The sequence below is a fragment of the Lagopus leucura genome, unplaced genomic scaffold, assembly GCF_019238085.1.
Source record: "Lagopus leucura isolate 7727_CA_CO unplaced genomic scaffold, USGS_WTPT01 Super-Scaffold_100038, whole genome shotgun sequence".
NCBI lineage: Eukaryota > Metazoa > Chordata > Aves > Galliformes > Phasianidae > Lagopus > Lagopus leucura.
Window position 1 is genome coordinate 2061407 of NW_024962287.1, and position 25146 is coordinate 2086552.

General features: G+C 39.8%; 2 protein-coding genes across 2 annotated transcripts in view; both read right to left on the bottom strand.

Moving 5' to 3' along the window:
- The window catches only part of LOC122186643 (serotriflin-like), a 39801-nt gene extending 28731 nt beyond the window's left edge, over positions 1–11070 (bottom strand). Inside the window, exon 1 of the mRNA XM_042883473.1 lies at positions 11019–11070. Within this exon, the coding sequence (XP_042739407.1) occupies positions 11019–11070 (52 nt within the window). The remainder of the gene's footprint in view (positions 1–11018) is intronic.
- Positions 11071–12476: 1406 nt separating this feature from the next.
- LOC122186670 (cysteine-rich venom protein-like) lies at positions 12477–23981 on the bottom strand. The gene is made up of 9 exons (XM_042883513.1): positions 23942–23981; positions 20932–20993; positions 20524–20574; positions 18654–18773; positions 18077–18164; positions 16112–16257; positions 15533–15627; positions 14640–14728; positions 12477–13193 (listed from the first exon to the last, which is right to left on the bottom strand). Exons 2-9 carry the CDS (start codon positions 20989–20991, stop codon positions 13066–13068), a joined length of 777 nt encoding a protein of 258 aa, XP_042739447.1. The 5' UTR covers positions 20992–20993; positions 23942–23981; the 3' UTR covers positions 12477–13065.
- Positions 23982–25146: the final 1165 nt, after the last annotated feature.

Below are 25146 nucleotides of genomic sequence, written 5' to 3' on the forward strand. Positions count from 1 at the left end.
AGCTGTTGTTCGTGAGTTATGAACAGTTTGTCCAGAAAACCACAAACACACTTAATTATCATGCACTGAAAATTTGTCATCTAATCCGAAATTCATTGACCATTTCCAGATCACCAGCTTCTCCTAACTGTGTTCCATGCAATTTACATGAAATATATTTCTATGTTGCTCCAAGCAATTAAGACTGAACATGAATCTTCAAGGTGGCTTAAGCTGGATGTATGCCTGGATGACAGTCATACATATGCAACTGTGTCTCGTGGTAGCTTATAGGCTTAGTGGTGTACACAGGGTGAGGGTAACAATCCAGACTTGTGCACTACTGGGTTGTGCTTAGTTTTGTTGCTGCATGAACTGGTGTTCAAATCATCTTTTGGATTTCAGAATCACTTCCTGGATCATTTCCAGATGGATTATTCTATGGTTCATCATACTGTGGTCTCTGTATACCTGGGTCACGTGTGTTCTACAGAGCATGTTTGTTCTCTGGGGAATTTCAGAACAGGGATTTGAAAACTGATGAAGCGAGTTAGTGATTTGCCTTCTAACTGAGAAGTTCTTGGGCATTTACCAGAATTAATAGGAATCTCTGGAGTCTAGCACTCTTGTCCCTCGTCCAAAGGAAGTCCAGGTTTTTCAAAATATGAGAAAGACTTTTTTTTCATTGTCTGAAAGTGGGCTTATAACTACAGCTAAGGTAGGAGGCAAGTTACCCATGCAGGTAGTCTTAAGGATTGACTGTAAGATCTCGTGGAATAAGGTTTGGCTTGCAGATTAAAATACGTAAATATAAATGTCTGTATGTGGGTGTGATCTGAGTATCTAAGCTCCTAACCTAACCAATGAAGTGTTCATCAGTGCTGTCATTTAGGACTCCTGTCAACGGTTTATGGGCTGGTCCGGCCCAGTTCCGTGACCAGCAGGGCGGAGGGATCTGCGGATCCGCGCCTCTGGGAAAGGGGAAGCAGGGGACCCCAAAATACTTGAAAACAACAGCACTGATCTGAGGTGGAACAAATGATTTTACTAAATATAGTATTAGTAAAATACAATGAGAGAGAGAGAGAGAGAGAGTCTGTTTGAATTGTATAGACCTCACCACAATGCTGGGGTGAGAAGTGCAGTCCAGTTGAGTGACTGAAGTACAGACGGCGAAGTGCAGATGGCGAAGCGCAGGCGGCGAAGCGCAGATAGCGAAGCGCAGACAGCGAAGAGCAGGCAAAGAAGAAGGATCAGGTGACCTTGCTTGGAGTTATATCCCCTTGCTGACCGCAAAGTCTCCTGGGGAAATGTAGTTCTTCTCCGACGGACGAACATTCAGCAGATATCAAACCCCACCCCCAGTGCATTACATGATGTTATGGTGTGGAATACTGATGACCAAAAATCATAAAACCATGACAACTCCTGAGCTTGTAGGTGTGCAGAATAAATAGAGCCAGGTGTGAATCCAATTGCTCACTCAGAAACATCTAGTGCTGATTTGCATGGACTAGAGTGCTCTGCTGGCCTTGTGTTTTCCTGTACATCCTATACAGCACCCATCAGTCCCACGTATAAATCTTTGTCAGCCCAGATTTTCACAAAATAACATCTCTGTTTGAGAAACAGTATTGAATTTCCTATGAATTATTCTCCAAACTTAGCAATTGCTTGTCTTTCTCTCAGTAAAAGACCCTCAGTATGACTAAACTGGCTGCAGATGCTTAAAGTAATTCAAGACAGATCCCACTCCCCATATTGATGTTCCTGATGTTTTAATGTGTGAGCTCGTTTGCTGTGGTTGGTGTAGATGTTGTGTTGTGCCTCTTGGCTTACAGGTATCTTCAATGCCCAGCATGTTCCCTGTCTTGCTTTGTGTTAACTGGTAATGGCCTGCCTGGCAATGCTATGGCTCATTAGGTGGTGTGTTAACATAAATGGCTGTATTATTTGTTTTCGGTTCCTTAAATGCAGCAAAAAGGTAACACACCTATTTTGCAGCACCTCCTGGCAGGATAAGTGTCCTGCTAACACCCTCTGACAACAAGACAGGTCCAATCCTACAGTTCACAACGTGAACAAAAGCAGCTGGGGCTCCAGAGAGATGCTTTATGCAGAAGATGAGATCAGGCTCAGACATCGAGCTGCTCGGGGCAATGCATTATTAAATGCTATCTACTGATATGCTACTTTCATAGGAGCCGATTAATGACATCCTACTTTATTATTCTCTATCTTTTATCTTCACCTTGTTTCACAGATGTAACTGGCAGTACACAGCAATAACCAAAGAGCCGTGGCACTCATTAGGTTGTGGCTGCTCCTTACAAGTGCCATCAGGCATGCAATTCTGATTCACAGTTTCATTAACGATGCTGGTTAACATGTGTGTTGCCGTTCAAGCAACACAGACAGCACGGTCTTGTCAGTCCTGAAGTATCTTCCCACTCATCATTTTCTTTGACACAGTCCTCTGATAAACTGAGAGATAAATACAAAACAGGCTCTGCAATACGTTCCTCCGGCAGTAAAATCTTAGCAGCAACAGCACAGAAGGATTTCATCTAATGGGTGCTTCCTTTGGCCCCTTTTCTGTTTTGTTAGAGAGTTGAAGCTGCAGGTTTTAAGGTGTATTTAAACTAGAAACAAATTCCTGCTTAGCCATTCCCCACTCTTTGGGACATTTTCTGCCCTTCTGTGAAAGTGGGTGCTCAGTGATAGAGGATACAGGCAAGTCATATACATCCCATTGCTTAAGACCCTGTTTTGTATTAGCTTCGTGGTTATGATTAGAGGAGAAGAGTGATCCTCTCTAACAGAAAGCTAACAAAGAAAATAAAAGAAATAGTTCTCTGTTAGGAATTACATTATTTTCTGTGCTATTAGCAGGGGTTAATCACAGAGTCATAGAAGCGTTTGAGTTGGAAGGCACCCCTAAAGCCATCTGGTCCCACCCACTGCAATGCAGAGGTCCATCAGGAACTCAGACATGGGGATGCTTTCACTGAAGACAGTTAAGATCATCTTAGTTGCTGTCTCTAGAAACCAGATGTGGATTTAATGGGAAGGAATAAGAAGGGGTGGATAAGAAACATGCAGCTCATTATTAGTCCTGACCAGTATTGTGGTCATGAGAAGAGTCTGCTGTATAACTGCATTACTGTACGGTCCCCATGAGGCTGTGCCTGATCCTGGGGGCAGCCCAGAGCTCTTGCACAGACTATGAAAGTTATTTAGATCAGTGGTAAACAGCAGAACAGCTCTATAGAAGCTAATGGTATTGCTTGAGTTGTAAACTGGATAAAATACTTTCCAAAATCACCCCAAAACAAAAATTAGAGCTGCGTGGTCTTGAATCATTAAAATAATAGGAGCAGGGATGCAATTTGAAGATAGCTTCTGCTATGTTATTAGTATTATTTTCATTACAAATCCAAAGCATAGCACTGTCTGAGCTACTATGAGGGAAATGAACCCTACCCAAGTCACAACAGGACAGAGCAATGTAAACTGGGCAAGGGCACAAATCTCTGCATAAATCTCACAATACCTACCAAAGTCAGTCAGCCTCCTAGGAAGGAGCTAATTAAAACCTGTGTTTCATGCATTTTTTCCGGACATAAGCCGTTCTACAATTTTTTCCCCCATATCAAATATGGAGCTGGGAAATGAAACCTTTAAAAGTTCATGTCTGCCTGATTTCAGCAACTGAGAATGAAGGATTACACTTTTGCTGCTCTTTCACTTACACATTTATGCTCTTTAATGTATTTTGCTAGGAGGCACTTAGCTTCTTCTGCTATTCTTCAGGCACCATCTGTTGGCTGAGAAGGAGCTGCAGCTTTTGGTTTGCTTCTAGCCCGTGCAGTTCTTCTGAAATTTTCCAAGACCAGAAAGACCAGAAGAGAAGAGAGAGAAAAAAATCTCTTGAATGTATTCCTTTTCCAAAAATCATGGTGTGTAGCAAAACTTGTGGGTCTGTAAAATATGACTTATGAATTTTGATCTTGGAAGGAAAATGTATACAAACTGAAAGGAGCGGTCCTTGAGAGCAACCCTGCAGAGAAGGACCTGGGGGTCCTGATGGGTGAAAAGCTTAACATGAGCCAGCAGTGTGCTCTTGCAGCTCACAAAGCAAATGGTATCCTGGGCTCCAGCAGAAGAGGGGTGGCCAGCAGGGACAGGGAGGTGATTGTCCCCCTCTATTCTGCTCTTGTGAGGCCCCATCTGCAGCACTGCATCCAGGTCTGGGGGCCCCAGTGCAAGAAAGACAGAGAGCTGTTGCAGAGGGTCCAGAGGAGCCACAAAGATGATCAGGGGACTGCAGCACTTCCTCTACAAAGACAGGCTGAGGGAGCTGGGCTTGTTCAGCATGGAGAAGAGAAGCTGCAGGGTGACCTCATTGCAGCCTGCAGTACCTAAAGGGAGCCTGCAGACAGGAGGGGAATCAACTCTTGGAAAGGGGAGAGAACAGCAGGAAATGGTTTGGAGTTGAGGGAGGGAAGATTGAGGTTGGATGTCAGGGGGAAGTTGTGTGCTGTGAGAGTGGTGAGGTGCTGGAACAGCTGCTCAGAGAGGCTGTGATGCCCCATCCATCCCTGGAGGTGTTCAAGGCCAGGTTGGATGGGGCCCTGGGCAGCCTGGGCTGCTGTGAAATGGGGAGGTTGGTGGCCCTGCATGGCACAGGGGGGTTGGAGCTTCGTGATCCTTGAGGTCCCTTCCAACCCTGGCCACTCTGTGATTCTGTGAAATGCAGTGGCCCTCATCAGTGAGAATAATTGTTGCCTGTGAGAACGTAACATGGTTGACAATAAAAGGTCTTCACAACAAGCCGTAGACATTGAAAAGTCAAAAGGATGCATTCAGTAAAAGAAGAACAAAAAGCCTAGGTGCAAGAACCCAGCCATCCCAGTATGCACCGGAGTTGGCAACACCTGGATACCCACTGCTGTTCCTCCAATGTCCGATCTTTATCCATTTGTCCAGTAAAAAAATAGGAGGAAATACGTATCTTTTTCATTATTTGTTTTGTTACCTCGTGTTTTCTACAGAGTAAGAGCATGTACGTGAGCAATTACTGTGGAATACTCAATGTTCCAAGACTGTTGCAATAGGTTTCCCCCTTATTTGCTCAGCTCTTTATTCATAGTGAGAAGTATTTGCATTTGTGCAGATTAGGTGTCGTGAGAAACGGCTCTAGAAAAAAAAGAGCCTGAATGAAGAATGAGATTCTGTAATGTTTTCATCCATCTACCAGAACTGATATATCTAAACATTTCCATTTAAGTCTTTAAAGAACATTTGCTTTCTGTCAGATTACTTTAAACTTCCCTTTAAAGAGTCTCAGTGGTACTTCACTCTCCGTTCATGTCATCATTTGCTATAGATCATGAAACTGATTTTTAGAATATGAGCCCTTTGAATATGATGCTCTGATCCTTATGGAGTTGGTGTACTGAACCTCACACCAACTGAAGGGACAGCGGGAGGAGAGGAGGCTCTGAGGAGATCTCACAGCAGCTTCCCAGTACCAAAAGGGGCCTAGAGGAAAGATGGGACACTTTTTCAGGACATGCAGTAATAGGATGAGGGGTAACAGATTTAAACTAAAAGTAAGTAGATGTAAATTAGATATTAGATGTTACTCAGAGGTTGGATGTGAGCACAGTGAGAGTGTTTCAGCAATGGTGACAGCAACAATGGGCCATCCCAGCTAGTACAGGCTTTTATGAATGTTGTATGCAAGATCTTCTTTATTGCTGGTGAAAACCCACAGCTAATGGTGGTGGTTCTGTTGAAAAATAGTGTTTTGTACCTGAGAAATTGTTCTATCAAGTAGTGCTATTATGCTCTTTATATCTGTTGTAGCTTCCACATAATTAAAAGAATGCATTACCTTCAGAGTGACCTATGTGTGTACAAAATACAGTGCTAACTATCTTGGAAATTCAGCAATGCAGCTAACTGAGGCAGAGCTCAATGGGGACAAGTGTCTAATTTGCACACCCTTACATGAAATCTTTGACTACATTTTATTTAATGATAACGCCCCAAAAATAAAAATTTGTCTCTGAACTGAGACAGACCTCATGTGGAAACAAAATTCCCTTGTGTAGGTTTGAGGTTGTTAGCAAGAGCCCCCTGAATGAAGTGTGGCACAAAGGTGGATGGAACTGGAGGAACACAAGCAGACTAGGAAAACACAGTGAATTATTGCAAAGTGACTACATACAAGTGGGCCATTTCTATACACTTCTATTTACTTGCTTGTTTTACTGTTGTGCTGAAGACTATGGGATTAAACAGACCTTGTAAAACTCCCAGCAGAAATGCCCTAGCCCAGAGAAAGGCCAGGGAGTCCTTGTGCTGCCATGCTTTCTGCTTTCTCTGTGCTGGACCTCAGGCACTAACATCACTCGTGGTTCTTCCCTGTGGGAAGTGTTTAATCCCTGTTTGTGTCCATGGGAACAGCAGTGTTACATTTCCAGCCAACTTAGCTGTTGCATGGCTTCCTCTTTGTTTAGGTGGGAGGGAGGTAGTATGTGAAAGATCAGGAAGCGGTTGTCTGATGCATGGTAAAAGATGCTGAATGAATTTTACTAACCAAGGACTGAGTGACAAAGGCTGTGAGGCTGGGATTCCTCTAAGAAGGGAATCAGAGCAGAAGAAACCACTCCAGCACTGCAAAATGAGATTGCAAAAGACCGCTGTGGTTAAGGTTCAGCTTCCTCTGATTTCCAAAGGGCTCTGAATGGGTAGATATCCCAGATTAAATCTGAAATCCCACCTATGCGCTCTGCATGAGTTCATATCATAGTTAGGCACCCCTCTTCCACAAACCTCATTTCTGTCTCTTTGCAGCCTTAGCTGTCCCGAAAATACTCAATGTTGAGTCTTATGGTGAATTGTGCTGAGGACTTGACTGTGATGGTGTGCTCCCCAAACCCAGCCTAACCTTTATTTCCCATAACCCTGCTCCAGCAATAACCACCAGTGGTGATCATATTAGCTGCATCTGGCTCAAAGTGGATTTTGGGTGAACATGACAACACAGTAGCCAAAAGCTTATTTATAGTCATGTGCCCACCTCGCCACAGCACCAGTCAATGGTGCAGACATTAGGAAGTATTACTTTTCAGAAAGGGTGGTCAGGCACTGGAATGGATGCCCAGGGAGGTGGTGGAGTCACCGAGCCTGGGGGTGTTCAAGGAAAGGCTGGATGTTGTGTTGAGGGACGTGGTTTAGTGGGAGCTATTGGGAATAGGTGAACGGTTGGACTGGGTGATCTTTTAGGTCTTTTCCAACCTTGGTGATTCTATGATTCTATGATTCTAATGTCCAACTCAAACCAGTTTTGGGTGAAAGCCCAACTCATGCCAAATTTACAAGCAACAAACTTCTGTAGTTGATCAGTAAATATGACTATGGATCAGTCCTCTAACCCCATAGTGAGTAGTCCCAAGAGCTTTTTGAGCTCTCCTCTATGACAGCAGATTGCACAACAGAATCTCCCCTAAAATATGGATGTCCCTTGAGATTACATTTTCTTCAGAGATTCCTTATGTCTTGAGTTGAAGAGGTTCCTTGATGCTACAGAACCTCCATAAGTGACTAAAGCTTGCTGAACTTAGTAAGCTTTGCTAGGATTATACCTTGAATTAATTGTACATATACAATCCTTTGGATTTAAACCGTTGACCAAGTCTGGGACTAGGAATAGACTGGGCAGAAACTAGGCTTCTCACCTCTCTGTTTGAATGGGTGTACACTCTGCACATGGAGACTCAACGAGAGTTTCCTGGACAAATGTGTTTAGCTCTGTACAGTAAATAACCAAGTGTAGCTTGCCATCTTGAATCTTGTTAAGTCGCTGCCTTGTTTATGACTAAGTTGTGTTACATCACTATTTTATATCAATAAATATACTGCTGGTTGAAGGGTATGAGCATAATGAGTATAATCACGATACTGACCCAACTTAAAAATTTGTTGATAAGGTATTTTTTACTGTAGACAAGCCCCTGAATTCTTAACCTCTCTAAACAGCTGGTACAACATGAATAGTAAAAGCCATGAAAAAAAATAATGGATTTATTTTTTTTATATAGACTGCAGCTACTAAATGACAAACTTAGTATATGATAGGCAGAGTAATAAATGCATTGACATCAGTGGGCAGTCCCTGCCACTTGTATCTGAAAGAAGTATGAGGTTTGAGAATCTTATCATGTTACAGCCAGTAGTGGTTTGTGGAGAGGCTGAGAAACGTTTAAGGATCCTCACAAAAGGCCCTGGGAGCAGCATATGTTTGGGACATTTCAATAGCTGTCTGCCATGCCTTGAGAAGTCTATAATTCTTGCCTATGTCGAAATACAGGAGGTGTGGGAAGATTAAAACAAATCAGACCTTGATTCCTCTTAAATTGATCCAGGCCACTCCTTGTTTGGTCATTGTTTGCAATTTGCATCTAATTTGGAGAAAATCGCCTCTGTCTTAGGTAGTGAATAAGGAGCTTGGGAGCCAGAGAGAGGGATGTGGGTGCCAGAGCTGGATCTCAGGGAGCAATGCACCACATTCTGCAGCTCTTCTATGGCTGGCTGAGGTCACAGGAGATTTTGATAGGAGCCTGAGTACACACCCACTGCTTTCTTTTATGGTTGTAAAATGATAAAATGCTAATTTACAGATGTGTGAAACTATCATTAGGTTGTTTCTGTTTCCTTTAAAGTTTTTCTTTATTGGCTCTTCAGCATGCTGATGCCTCAGAGCAGATGGACACACAAGCACAGTCAGGAAATCTGCCTGAAAATGGCAAAGAAGGAGTTGGAGAAACATTCATTATTAAGTTGTTTGGCATTCATCGAAAAGCTTATCTCTGGCTAATTGTTACACAATTAAAAGGAAATTAATTAAGATTATCTCCTCATAGGTGTAAAAGGCGCCTGTCTACTCGGATAATTAAGCTTTTAAATACAACAGTCCCCATTTTTTTAAGGACTCTTAAATTCCACTGCAATATTTTACGACATCTTTATTGTTGCAGAGCAGAATAAAAATCAGGCCAGTGCAGAACATGACTGTGGACAGTCTGGCACTAGATATAACATGGGGTGTAGGAGATGATGATTCAGCCTCAGAAGAAATCTGTTTGATAAAATCAATATATATGATGGGGTAAAAGGCAAGCAAACACTACAGAGGGACAAATCAGCACTGAGAAGCATTGGGCTGGGAATTGGCAATGGTACTGGGAAGTATTGGCACTGGGATGGGGAAAAAAAAAAAACAGAGGAATTTATTAGTCTTGTGTAAACTGATCATTCCAACTAATTTTTCTTGGTTTACAGAAGCATGTGAAAGAAGTTTAAGCCAAATGTATACATTCCTACCAAATGGCAGGCAAAAATGCACGAGAAATCAACACGTTCGCCTAATGTAGCGACCAAAATCAGAAGTTTGAGAATTAAAAATACAACTTCATTTTGGTATTATATTCCCAATCTTTGTAAACTCACTGTAGCTTCCCTTTCTAATTAGTTAAACCAATTAGGTTTAACTGAGGATCAGAAGGTTTTATCTACCATGCAATTTCAGCTATTTGTGAATGCATTTCAGAAAGTCAAGCTGTCCTTCCATTTAGCGCATTAGATTTTCTTCAAGATCGTATTTGAATGCTATGGTACATGCCCTATTTTTGCCAATGCATTCATGTGTGCTTGCTTAGTATGATGTTGGTAGCCATTGCAGAGCCTACATGTCTTGGTTAATAACATGCTTAGTGTGAAAAAGAGGAGAAAGTTGATATACTTAGAATAGTGTGCAGGATGTTAAATTTCATTTGCATATCTTGAAACATTAATGTTTGTGAATGGTGTTATTCAATGACAATATTCTTGCATTGAGCATGTTTTTGCATTTGTGATATATGCCAAACAGTGCTTTGCTGAAAGCTGTCAGGCAAATTAAAAACATAGAACTCCCTCATCATACCTCAAGAAAGCATGGAAAGAAATGCCTTGAAGAGATTACACTGTCAGAATTCTCTCTTAATGTTTTAGAATTTATGGGATTTGCTATTTTGCTGTACCTACATATATAAGATATAAAGTCCTTATATCAAGCCCACTGAGCTGTAAATTTTCTAACTCTTTTAGAACCTTTGCAGTTTGTTCTTGGGAATAACTAGTTGGAAATAACTAAAAAGGTGCAGGCAAAATGAAGTATAAATTAAAATGTATTCACATAAATATAGCCTTGTAAATAGGAAGTGTGGGATTAGGTTCATCGTGTTGTTTATAACACCTGATGCATTTTGAAAGATGTAACTGATCTTACCAGTCCTTGGAGTGCATTGTAGATGTATTATGAACAGTATCATCCTATCTCCTGCTGGTTTATGGAAGCTTAACTCCTTGTTGAAGGCATTATTTAAAAAGCAGTGATCCTTCTTGCAGATATGTTGTTCAGGTGAATATACATTTTCTTTCATCTCTTTCACAGAGGACCATTGCTATATTAATGCATGTACAATGCAGTTTTCTTGAATTTGGGGAAGAAACATTTCATTGTGCAGCCTGGGGAGATCCCAGGTGAGGGACAATCCTCAGTTCCATGAAGGATTTTTCAACCCCACCCCGCTTAAAACGATTTTGACATTTCTGCATCCACACCCAACTTAACAATTCTCAGAAGGCTACCCATGTTTTCAGGATATCCAGTAATAGCATACTGAATGATGCTTATTCAAAATGTGAATTTTTGGAATGGCCCATCCAGAGGAGTGCCACATTAATAACCAAAGGCGTGGAACATCTCCCTACGTGGACAGGCTGAGAGAGCAGGGGTGGCTCAGCCTGGAGAAGAGAAGGCTCCAAGATGACTCATGTGCTTATGTTGAATGGGAACGTGTGCAATCAGCTCTGGACATGGCTGTTGTCAGTTTGTGAAGACACCCAGCTGCCTCAGGTCTCGCTCTCAGCTTCTTATACAGGAGCACGATGGATGTGCACATTCAACAGCATGTGCTGTGTCTTACCTTCATCTTCAGCTACCTGGCTCACAAAAGCATTTGTGGTTTTGACAGGCATGCTACGGAAGTCAAGACAGCATCCACTAGCTTGAGTTCCTTCTTGAAGAAGAAGGTTTGATTGTTTTGGCACGATCAGCCGGAGACAAAGCCATGCTGGTATTTTACACTCTACAGATTACAAAATGGCTGGTAAAATATTTACTCCACTATTTTCTTGAATATCTAAAATTTATTTATCGACCTTTTGGTCCCTGGGTCATCACATGTGGAATTTGTGAGGGCTGATTTTTGCCTTACTGCCCTACTTTGTTTCCTATTGTGAGCAGTTGAGAAATTGTATATTGTTCTATGGATCATGATGGAAGGAAATAGATTTCTACACACTTTACAGAGTGTAAATCGCCTTTTGTTGGAGTGGGGTGAACCCATTCCCATGATTGCTACCCTGGATTAGCTAATGCATTGTCAGCATTCTTATGTGGATCCGTGCTGATGATCTGAGAGTGCAGGTAGTCATGTGCAGTGCTCACACACATATCCCAGCATGGCTTAATTTCCTGGTAGAGGGATGCCCAGACAAGAAGAAGGGCAGAAGTGATGGAGATGAATGAGAAAAAAAACAATGCACACACACAAAAAGGCTGAACAACAAAACAATGAGCCCTTTGAATTGTGAAACCAGGTTTTTAAGTGTGAGCTCACCATTCAGTGCTAGCAGGAATGCCACTGAAATTAATGAGTATTTAAATTAATGGATACTGAAATTGGCACTGCAGCGTGTGAATCAGGAATGTGTGCTGAAATTATTGTTCTGAAATCTTTGGGAATTGAAATCTGAATTATGAAAGCAGCCTCCTTACTAACAGAGCACTGAAAGGAGAAACCACTGTAGGGTAAAACTAAAATAACATGTTGTCCTCTTGCTAGCTGCACAGCAGAACATTTGCTTCTCAGAGGTAACAAAAGTGAGTACTGCATGTTATTTGTGCTGATGACTGTTCTCTCTGAAAGAGATCCAGAAGGAAAGCTGTTTGCCTGACTGCTGTTTTTGCTGAGGAAATCTCCCTCCTCACCTGATCTGTTTCTGCTGCTGTTGTTAAGGAGTCAGACTCCTCAAAATGACATGTTGATCAAGTCAAAAAGTTGGTGGAAGTGATGTTTTTCATGATAATAAGAAAGAATAAAAATTAAAGTGGATTGATGAGGAAGGAATGAACACTGACGACTGAAATGCTAAAAGCAGTCGTTCAAATAAAAAAAAAAAAAAAGAAATTGGAACCATAACTGTGTTTTCAAAAGCAAGATTTCCAAACACAAAATCCATTCTCCTTGGAAATTTATTTTTTTGTGAATTAAATCATTTTCTCAGGCTATTTTTTTTTTTTTTTTTTTTTTTTTTTTAGAAGAGAGCAGATTTAGTTGTCTGCATTTGTGCTAAGTGTAATCATACCATAAGGAGGATCATTTATTTAGATGAATGACACTTTTTTTTTTTTTTTTTTTTTTTTTTAACAAATATATGCAACTGAGTATTTTATGTAGGTCAGCAAAAACACAGATTGTAACACAGAACAGTACTATAATGCTAGTGGAAATCCTCTGCTCTCCTAATTTTTATTTTTATTTTTGAGAATTACATTTTCTCAGGTAATCCCATTTATCTTCTTGTCCAATTAACAGTACCAGAGTTTACAAAGTCTGTCAGGTTAAGATTAGTCACATTACTACACCAAGAACATATGAAACATATGGAACTTTCTGGAACAGACATTTAATTAGTTAGACATTTAACTCCTTAGACAACAGTTTGGGAAAAGAAAGGTGTGAGAAGCTGATCGCTGTGTCCGATACCCAAATGCCAAATTTCACTTAACACCTCCACTACACTTCCACAGCATTATGTGAATAAAATACAAGCACGACCTTCAGATCTTCCTTATGAGTATCAATGGCCAGAATTCAGTCTTTCTGCATGCATGGAAAGGTAGGGTAGACTCTGTTTTTGTGAAAGAAATTACTTAAGGAGATGGATGTCTGTGAAGGGAAGAGTTGGTCATATTATTTCATTTTGGCATCTGCAGGAAGCAAGGCAGTTTGTCTTGATAAAGCTGTGGTCACATCCATATCTCTTTGCCATTTCTGGACAGTTGTAGTAAACATCACGAAACTTGCAAGGATTGGCTGAAAATGCATTTGTATACAAAATTAATCATAAACTGGAGATGAGAAACTAGAATACTTCCTTTCAGAATACTTCTTTTCATTGTCATTTTTGTACCCTTCAGTTATTCCTCTTTGTTGCTATTTTTTCCACAACCAAATCCCAAATTTTTGACCAGTATATTTATAGCATCCCTAACTGTTTCCTAGAAAGTTTGTCACTGAAATTTCAAAGCGTTTTGGAACTTTATTGTGGAATCATAGAATTATTTGAGCAGGAAGGGACCTCTGAAGGCCATCTAGTCCATCTGTCCCGCAGTGCACAGGATCACCACAGCTACATCAGGTAGCCCAGGGCCTGATGCAGCCTCACCTTGAAAGTCTCCAGGGTCAGGGCATCAACGACAACACTAGATAGCCTGTTCCAGTGCCTCACCACTCTCACTGTAAAGGAATTTTTGCTTATATCCAACCAAAATCTATCCTCTTTTAGCTTGAAAACATTTCCCCTTTTTCTATCACAACAGACTCTGCTGTAGAGCCTGTCTTCTTCTTTCTTGCTTTGTACGACAGCTCCTGATGAGAATTAGGCCTATTACACAACAGAAGCTAGGCTAAGTTGTCTTATATTAATGACTCAGACCATCTGCTTTTGTTTTCTGATGTAGTTCTTAAAACTCAAATTTGCTCAAAAAAAAAAAAAAAAAAAAAAAAAAAAGCTGGTATCTCTTCAAACGTGTTGCTATTGGTACCTGATGTGCCACCACTGCTTTAAAGAGGAGGAAACAAAAAGAACCTCCTCCTTCTCTGGTTTCATTGATTCAAAGGTAAGAACATTTTCCTTTGACTATGGAAAAACAGGTAGACAACAGCAGGAAATGTGGAGCTCAGATTTCTGTGCTACCATTGGTATAAATGCATCTCTGACCTCATTGCAGTCAATGAGCCCTCATTCACTAGGACTTCTACATCAGAGTTTCTGTATGGAGACCCAGGCATTGTCATCTTTAATGGAGGTATGTGGATTGTATGAATATCTTCATCTATTCTTATGAGTCCAAGAAACTGGGTGTCTCTGTGTCCCATAACACTAAGTAATGTCTTGCATTAGTCTACCCCTCTCACAGACTCCTTTTTTGGTTTCACAACACAGGTTGTTCTACTTTGGCAAAGCACCTGGCACGGTGAATCATAGAATGGTTTGGGTTTGAAGGGACTTATAAGATCACCTAATTCCACCCCCCTGCTACAGACAGGGACACCTCCCTCTAGAAGTTTGGGACTACAATTGTTCTTCCATAAAACAACTGATAAATAATAATCACACAGCAATCTACACAGCATGACAGTCATAACCTCTCTTTTGGGCTGGTATTCAGTCATATCACTTTAAAACTTCCCATTGGGATCAACTAACATATTTTTTACAATTTTACCTTGGCCACAATTAAAGCACTTGAAACTTACTGCATAATCCGTTGTCACAAGAATCAGGGCAGTCACCACAGGGTTGTCCTTCTTTGTAGGGTGTTTCAATTGAACCCATTATATTCCCTCTGAAACATAAACATTGCCAATATAAACAATAAACTCACTATAACATATCTGAGATTAACATATAATTATATAGATAAATATATATTTTAATGTATGATCAATCAATTGTAACTATAGATCAATCAATGTTTGTATATGAAAACATGAATGTGAAAATTAATTTTTGGCAAAGTTCATGACATCTTACTCTCTTTTAAAGCCCCTACTGGTGTTCTTGGTGTCACTGATAGTATGTATATTTACATTCCTTCGTGAACTAAGATTTCAAGTAGAATGAGGAAATTATTTCTTTGTGATTTATTATTGTAAGAATTAGGGATAAGGGGCAAATTAAATTCAATCATAAAATTGTTCTCTGCATTACATGTTTTACGTTTTCATAGAATCCCAGCATGGCCTGGGTTGCAAAGGCCCACAGCGCTCCTCCAGTCCCAACCCCTGCTGTGTGCAGGTCGCCAACCAGCAGCCCAGGCTGCCCAGAGCCACATCCAGCCTGGCCTTGAATGCCTGCAGGGATGGGGCATCCACAGCCTCCTTGGGCAACCTGTGCCAGTGCCTCACCACCCTCGGGGGGAAAAACTTCCTCCTCATATCCAACCTAAACCTCCTCTGTCTCAGTTTAAAACCATTCCCCTTGTCCTATCACTATCCAACTATACAAGCTATATTGTTGTGCATATTCCTAATACACCCCTTAGACCTGTTCCTCAGCTGTGAGTGTTGCCCTGTGTTGCAGATTTCACCATCTCCTGAATTATTTTGATGATGTAACAAGAAGTTTCAGTAGCAGAATCAATACGTACGCAGGGCAGTAATGGCACACATAAAAGTACTTGAATGTCCTTTCAGGACAATAGGCGACTGCACATCCAACTTTGTAAGAATTGTACCAAACTACCTGCAGATAGAAAAACAACGAGAGAATGAAAAACAAATACATTTGAAAATCATTAAAGTAAATTATGCCTTAAAGAAGCAGTTGCAACTGTTAAGTCAATTTATTTATTAAAATTTATTAAAATATTAGTCCCATCTTTCTGGAAAAACATGCTCTCCTGCTCTCCTCCTTGAATCAAAGTTCATCTGGAATAATGATAATTTATAATCATTATAATAATAATTTATCACACATGTTTTTACAACTTCTAAATTAAATTGTCTTAATAAAGTAAATTTTCATTTAAGTAAAAGTGTTAAGGAAGATAATTGAACCGAGGTATAAAACTTTGTACTCTGTTACTGTAGAAATTTTCATGTTCATTGGTATAACTCTCATATCTCTAATGTACTTACTGCTTTTAGGGATAATGAGAGCATAAATGTTTCTTGGCTGACAGGAATATTTACTTCTTTATAATGGAATACACAGAAGCTGCTTCTACCTGAGTGTAATGGCCAATCACAGCATTTGCTGTTGTTGCTCCAGTTCCATATTTGAAATCTTTCTCCTCATTGTACCAAGCCTGAATGGAATCTGACCATGAGGAAGGGGCAGTTGACATGTAGAGATTTTCGCCACATGGTTCACCTGAAAAGAGAAAAGTACTGAGAAATGCAGAAAACACAGATGTGTAAGAGCCAGTCAAAGTTGCTGTAATTTTCCTGGCATCTCTCATCCCCATTGAGACAGCAGGAATTTTTTTCTGGTTCCACGACACCAACTTTAATCAATGCTGATGCTGTCACTTGAGCAGTTTGCAGCACGGCCAACCTGTTTGGCTGGCTAGTTCAGTTGGTGACAGACTTCTGTGTACCTATAGATACACCTGTATACATGCACCACGGATTGATGACTGATTTTGATATTTGGAAGGTGGATGGCAACCTGAGTCATGATTCAAGTCACAGCCCCATAAAACTAGGACAATCCCAACAATTCAAAACTTATTTCTGGCACACAGAAAGTTGTTGGCAGTGTCAAGTGATTTCACCTATTGGTTTTTTTTTCAAGTCTGGTGCCCTGATCAACTTTTCTGCGTGCGCAACAGCTCTCATCTGAGGCTCACCTCCATGAGAGCCAATGGATTCTATTTTGTTTTGGAAGAAAGCATGGTAACTGCAAGTCAGTCCACACTGTATAGAGTATAGACAGAAATCAGCAGCAAACATTTCACTGGGCACTAATGATAGCTATTGCTAGCATAGTGCAGTTGTAACACCAATATCCAGTGAATTAGGTATTTGTATAAACATCACAGATATTTATAAGTAAAAGTAGATTGTCAGAGAATTTAAAAGTTATGGGTCTTGTATCAGTCAGCAGCACAACTGTCGGGTTTTGGATCTTCACCCTTTGCTCCTTGCAACTCTCATAGTTAAATCCAGATCACAGCAGTAAAAAGGATCAACATTTTCTTATTTTTTGTATATGTTTTGAGTATATTTTCTCACTACTTTTTTTTCATCCATTGAAGAAAACTGGTACAATCAAGATAGGAATGGCACTGAATTTTTCTCACTTACTGGACAGATTTACATCCAGAAATTTCCTTTGTCCCGTGTGCCAATAAAAACACCTTCCATACAATGACATCTCAAATACTTAGTCAAGTAATTTTAAAGATGAATTACAACAAAATCAAAGCTGAAAACCTCATAAATAGTTCAGTGCTTTCAATCATCTGAAATGGTTGGTACAGAAAATAGTATTTGAGGAATGGAATTAGTGAGAAAAGTAAGAGAAATAATTTTGCACGTTTCCTTTCTTTTCAAAAGTAGGGAATTTCACATAAATCTGAAAATTGAATTAATTAGTGATAACTAATCATATAATTTATAACATATAACATATAATTTCTTTTAACACAATCCTTCTTATGAGCATCTTGGGTAAGATCCCTTGCTTCAAAGTTTGTTTTTGGAGCTAATCATCTGGAAAACAAACTAACAGCTTCACTCAGATTCAATCTATATTATACACAAAAACTAGGACAAATGAGACTTATCTTAACAGAATTTCCATCTTATATTTACTTATATTTAATATACAGAAGAATACATTGATCAGTTCTGGCTTAGATCTTTACTTAGCAGACGTTTGAAGTTAGGAAAGTGAGTCCTTACTTCATAAAATTATATAAAAAAATAAGTTACATGAAATTACATAAAATAATAATATCAGTGCACAATTATATGAATATATAAATATTCAAACTGTTATAAAATTATAAAATGCATTTAGCAAAGTAGATAGTCTCATTGCTGAAGGTATGAATCCACAGCTCTGAAAATGCATACATGGAATATTTTGACTTCATTTTTAGATCAATTGGTTTGGCTCATCTCATGCCCCAAACCTGCTCACTTTAATGACAAAAGTGGCATTACTCAGATGGCATTCAACTTACCAATTTCCCTCTGGTTTGGAGGGCTGTGACTTAAAGAACATCGATTTGCCCAGTTTTGAGCATTAGCTGCAGCCTGAGGACTCCATTCCTACAGGAAAGTAGAAACAATGAAAGAAGAGACTATTAATCATTCAGACATTAATCACGTACTGAGCCCTCATGGATGAACCAAACTTGGAAACTGTACACAACCCCTTCCTGACGAGGGGTTTTTGATCGAAATTACTGTGAACTCAGGAAATGCCTGGAAACTGTGAAGATCGTCTTAAGAGTATATCAGAAAGGAATGAACAATGTTGTGGCTCCTTTTTTTCCTTTTATTTATATTAAAAAAAAAAATTATTCATAAAAAAAAAAAAAAAAAAAAAAGCGTGTTGTTTATGCACAGCAACATTTTCCAGAATCATTTTTCCATCTGCACAACTTTATGTTCTTACAGTGGTGGCTGTGCCAGGTCCTCGGGAGGAGTTTGGAGGGCGGACATGTGGCTAAATAAAGCCAACTGAACCATCATACAGTTCTGATCCCTCAGAGGGTCCACTGCTCATTGCAGATAGATTTACAGCACACAGCTTACCATTCTCAACATGTTACTGGCAGGTGGGCTGACTCTTCTCCTGAGGGCATTGTGTTTGTCAACGATCAACTTTTGTTGATCAGTTCTGTTGGTTGACAGAGCAAGGGAAGCTTCAGGCATCTAAATTGAAAGACAAAAGTATTTATTTATTTACTTATCTATTTATGATGTGAACGTCACTAATACTGAATACCATCCAGGAAATATTGATGTACCCAAAGAGTGATGTCAGTGAAGGAGATGATCCTTGTAATGGAGTAGATAACGTGACATGTTTTGCCTCCTCCTTAGTGGTAACAAAAATATCACTGGCTCCTGGAAGCTATCTGCCAGCCCTCCATGGATGGTTGGAAAATCCTGGAAGACTTCTTGTGCTGCTGAACTCTTAAATTTTTCACAAATCACAGAGCAGCCTGGGTTGCAAAGGCCCACAGCGCTCCTCCAGTGCCAACCCCCTGCTGTGTGCAGGTCGCCAACCAGCAGCCCAGGCTGCCCAGAGCCACATCCAGCCTGGCCTTGAATGCCTGCAGGGATGGGGCATCCACAACTTCAACAGGCAAATTTAGGCACCAAAATCAAATCTAATTCATCGATATTGTAATTGCCATTATGATATTTTGGAAAAACCAGATGTGAAAACCAGGCAAATGCATGAATACAACAATGACGTGTTCTTCCTCTTCAGCATTTTAATTGAGCCTATTGGTGTTTTTTTTCTGCTGAATGAACTTGTTGATCACTACCCACCTCTATCCAGAGACCCCACTGCATTACAAATATTTTGTCGTTATTTTTCATGTCAGATTTATTTTTCATGTCAGATATTTTCTCTCACTCCTGCTGTAATTGGTGGCATTTTTAAAACTTCCTAATGCCTTTTCTGATTAAGAAAGAACTACAAAGAACTCAATTTTCTCATTCCAGTCATTCTCAGTGGTCTTCTGAGGGCATCACGAAGAGAAGAAGCTTAAAAGTCTCATCGTATTTTCAGGCCATTGTTCTCTATTACGTCTTATCATGTATTTGCTTTTACTGCTATTTCTGTCATATTGCACGTCATCTCAGCTCTGATTAACTTGGTGAGATGATTAGAAAACAGAACCCATGTACAAGGATGCAAATCCAAAATGCATTTATTAATGATGACATTTTTAGCAGTATAAAAGCAGTGCTAAAAACCTTAAGATCTTAATTTTATGTATATATTTTCATAGATCATTATGATCCAATCACATTGAATACAATTTTTTCTGTTTTTTTAATAGCTCTTCTAGACACAGCACCAAGCTGCTGGAGTTCAAGAAGCTTCTGGACAACGCTCTCAGTCTATAGCAGGGAGTTGGAACTAGACAACCTTAAAGCTCCCTTCCAAATTAAACCATTCTGTGATTCCATAATTCTGTGTTATATGGTCTGACATTTAGGTGGTGCTCTGTGGTGGCAGGAGCTGGACTCGGTGACACTTACAGGTCCCTCTCAGCTATGGATGTTCTATGATTCTATGATAAAATACATATTCTATTTATATTTTTAATTATATGTCACTGAATGCCATTCAGCCACAGTATTTTGATTATTCTTTTGCGTGATCTCAGTGGGAGTGATTGTGAGTCACACACACCACTTGCACTCCTTGCGTACTCAGATAAGCTTTAGTGCTTTTATAGATTTAGAGAAGAAAGATTTGTAGAAAAAAGTAGTAGTTTTAGTCAAGATGCTATAGAAGGGAAAAACGTAGTCAAGCCTTTAGGCATATCAGTATACTGGAAACAAAAAAAGCAACTTCAGACCAAATCTGTGTTGAGAAGAACCACAAGAAGGATGCTGAGCATATTAGTTTGTTTAGCTGCTGGGGGGAAATCAGTGGTACCTGTTGAGAGGATGAGGCTGTGAGTAAAGGTAGAGGAACATAGCTGAGGTCCTGTGGGATGAGAAAGGTAGATCATTAGGGGGCTGTTGTCTTTAAAAAGGTGAAGATTTGATGGGAAGAGTGTCGGATTTGTGGAAAGGGAGTGGGAGATACTGGAACATGCCGTTCCCACTAATCCAACTCTGAGGTAAACTGAGCCTATAGATGGTCTCCTGTGACAGTGTGCAGGCAGTCTGCTGCTTGGAATGTCTGTCAGATTTCAAGGATAAATGCTTTCCACATCCCAGATATCTTAGCAGATTTTTTTCTGAATAAAATCATTGTGTACAGGAAGAAACACGTATTCAGTCCTACCAAGACTCCCTCAGGCCCCATCCCAATTTCCTCTATGCAAAGTGCAGCTCCTACCTCTCCAGCAGATGGGCACAGCACAGCTGCAAGACACAGGAGTATTGCTGGCAGAATCATCTCTGAAAAAAGAAGAACGTTTTTCCCCTTTGTGATAATTCCCCTTTCACTATTCTGAATACGTGAGGTCGTTCCTTTGTGCATTCTCTTTTTTTTTTTTTTTTTTTTTGGCAGCAAGGCAATGATTTCTCTGTTTCCTCCTTCTCTCCCCCTCCTATTTTTAGCAATAAGTAAATAAAATTCATTGCAATGTTGCATTTCAAAATTTCTCTGAGTCATCTTTGTGTCTCATTCTTCCTGGCCTGATCCTGGTTGAATAATTTCACCTGAATTCAGGATATTCACGCTTCCTTCCTGTAGGAAGAGTTCTGCACATTGAATTGTGGAGCACAAGGATGGAAGCTGCTTTCTAGCTTGCTTCTTTGCCTATGTTAACCTGAAACTTTGCCTTCTCCTTGTTGCCTGCTTAGACTGGACTGCATTGCTTGAAAGGGGCATTGAACACTCACCTGTGTGCAGATCTCTACATTCAGAGCTGGAGTGAAAGCGTTTCTGAAACGACTAGCACCCCAAAGACTGGGACAGAACTTTCTTCCTGAGGAAGAGTTGTTCAGAAAGCTTTTATTCTTTAAAATTATTTATTATACATAATTTTTAATCTATGGACAGTGTGGGCTCACAACAGAAATGGGAACCTTCTCCAGTAATGATGCAATCGCTTTGGATTGACCAAGAATATTTACTTAGAAAGTGGAAGCCTTCATACCGTCCCATTACAGTGATCCAAAGTGTAATTAAGGTTACTTAAAATTTTTGCCTTCTGATTGCAATCAATAATAAGTAATTGCTACATTTAGTCTGTTCCTGCTTAGCTACCTTGGGCAAAGCAACTGACTAGAGAGGAATCTATTTATTTTGGCAGTTTTCCCAACCTCTAACTACAAGGGAATTTAAGGGCATGTTGTTGCAGAGATGCCTTACTAGCTTAACTTCTTGGTCTTGAGGACTGCTGGTCTTAATTTATCCCTACCGAAAGGCCAGTTGATACTTTTATACTCAGTCAAACCTCTGAGGCAACCACTCTGTGTGAAATGCAAGGTGCTCCTGCTTACGGAGAGCATGTGGGTAAGAAAACACTGCATGTTGTTGCAGAGATGCCTTACTAGCTTAACTTCTTGGTCTTGAGGACTGCTGGTCTTAATTTATCCCTACCAAAGTCCAGTTGATACTTTTATACTCAGTCAAACCTCTGAGGCAACCACCCTGTATGAAATGCAAGGTGCTCCTGCTTACGGAGAGCATGTGGGTAAGAAAACACTGCTCTTTTCCAAATAGAATGACAAGATTTGCTTACCTTGCTCTGAAGGAGAAAAATCTAGCTGATCTGAGCAAGAACCAGATTGGGAAATATTCTGAAAATTAACTGCTTAAATCACTGATTTCCTATTTTCTGTATTGGTTTACGACCCTGTTTCATTCTGACATAATCTATGACTCCTTGAAGTGCATTACGATACTCTTGTATCAATTATTTCTCTGAACCCTAACAAAACTTTGCAGTATATCTGACCTATGTGCTGAACAACAGCAAGATTATAGTCCCAAAAACCTAAAAAATGATTCTTTTCACTTCATTCCTAACTAAAAGTAAGTGGAGATGGGGATTTTTTTTCATGTACTTAAGTTACAAGTAAAAATACATTTTTTAGCAAAAAAAGTGATGATAAGCAGATAGAAAACAACCTTTTTGCACTTGTGACATAAAAATACAAATTCTTTGTTCCATCAAAAGGTAACCACTAATTTAAATTGTGAGCCTATTTTGCAAACAAATTGAAGAAGCTAGTTTAAATGCATAGCCAAAATATTCATTCACTGTAATATTTTCAATGAATTTAATTGCAATTAAACATAATTGTTCATTTAAAACATGATACAATTTAAAAAATGCAATTGGAATGCTTTTTAAGAACCAGTGGATGTATTGCTCCAAGATACGAGCATACTTTTGGCAATCCCACTGATTTCAACCAAATGCTTACAGTTTGAGAGATGTAAATTTAATTGCTCTGCATTAATTTCTAGGCACTGGTCCTAAAATCAGTCTCTCCACCCCCCTCCCCTGCTCCCCTCAGTCAAACATAAATCAGGACATGTGCCAAGTCTTACTGACTTTCCTGAAACTCCATCTGTGTGCAGAGAGCTGACACTGAAAGAAACTGGTGTGGATATGTTTTTCCCATCACTTCTCTCAGTGCTCACTTCTAATATCTATATATCTATATGCATACAATTTCCTAAACTATTCATATAGCTGAATTTCCATTACAAAATAATGAAAAATAATAAATGCCCATTCATTGTTATTATTGTTGGGAAAGACCTGAAATGGACTAATGTGAGTTGTCATTTCAGTTGAAGGGCATTGCTGCACAAAGTCTTACCGGTGACTGGTCAATGGATGTGAGGTAATGGCTTAAAGTTGAAGTGTGGGGAGTTCAGATTGGCTTTAGTAAAATGCACTTCATTCAGAGGGTGCCAGAAAAAAAGGCCCTGGGGTGGTGATCACAGCCCTAAAGCCACTGATGTCCACTAAGCATTTAAACAGCACTCTGAGAGACACAGAACAAGAATTAGCCTGCCCAGCGTGAAGTCAGGAGTTGGACTTTGTGATTGCTGCAGGTGCCCTGCAAAACAGGATATTCTGCGCTTGTATGACTGTCTGACACTTTGTACAGTGGTAATTCCTACAAAGGGGCATTTTCCCCACTCTAAAAATAAGCAATGATTGCTCCATCTACTGCATTTGTTCATCCATTTTGTCTCCTTTGTTTTTCATTTTGCATTAGAGCATTGGCTACCGAATCCTCACTTTTCACTAAATAATATCCTTTTCTGTGGCTGTCCTGAACTGTTGAAGAGATCAGAATCTTTCTGATGATTATATTGCTTGCATTGTAATGTATTATTAGAATTGCAGTAATTCAAGCAAACAAATTATAAATCTTACCTTTCGCTTCCAAGAAGACTGGAAGTCTCGTCCGTCCTTCTGCAGGTGGAAGTGGCTGGAGCTCTTCACTGGAGCATGATTTATAGCTGTTCTGTTTCCTGATAGGACCAGGTGACTCAGTGTCACAGGTATTAAAAATTCAAATGGTGACCAGATGGAACGGCACACTTATCATGTGCACAATCTTCCAAGAAGGAGTTTGGCTGTTTGTATTTTATTTCCTCCTACTTCTTGTGCTGGATGAGATGAAATTCTCTGAAATGAGTTTTGTGTGCACTGTTCCTTGCATGTGAAATTTGAAGTCAATAGGAACGCCAGGTACAAAAGATTGCTGCTAATGATTGAAACCTGCAGTTGTAGTAATGCTTGATCTTAATCTCTGGTAATGCAAATAAATTCAGCTGGCTGCTGAGATGTCTTCAGATTGACATTGTTGTTACCAAGAAGAAATCTGGCCCATTGATTTTTCTGTGGGAGTAAAGATATCGTGGGCCAAGTTCCTGTTCATGCTATGGCTTCTTTATATCAATCCCATAGGCGTAAAAAATCAAAGAGAGAAGGATACTTCTGTAAATTTTGCTTTCACTCAGTACTGGATAAAGATTAACAGATTACTCTGTGCACTAATATTAAAGCACACATTGTAGTCTGATTCGGCATTTCCTTGTACATTAGGTAAGATGAGAACAGGTAAAAATACCACTGGATCAGAAGAGTATTTGTGTGCATATTGACTGTTTTTATTCTCAATCCCTGCAAAGAGATTACGGGCCACCGAACCTGCAATTGCAGGTACTTATACAAAACGTTACTATTTTTCTGTTTAAACCAGGTTTTCCACATAATCACAAAACTTCTACACCAGTCACTTGTGAAGTATGCCTTAAAATACTCTTTTGCTTTACATTATATGGGATCACAGTACATTTTTGAGACCAGAAAATAGGTAATGCTGTGATTTGATGCCTAGCAATTACACAGGAAGGAACACGCTGTCAACAAGTTCGTGGTTGAAAACAAATTGATGGGAGCAGTCAGTATGATGGACAATAAGGCTGTCATTCAGAGGGACCTCAACAAACTAGAGAAGTGATCTCACAGAGATTATTTGAAAGTAAACAACTGGGAGGGGCCAATTTTCTAAGGACCAACACTAACAAAAAGCTACTGAGGTTTTCTCATGAGTGACAAGTTCCATATGAGTC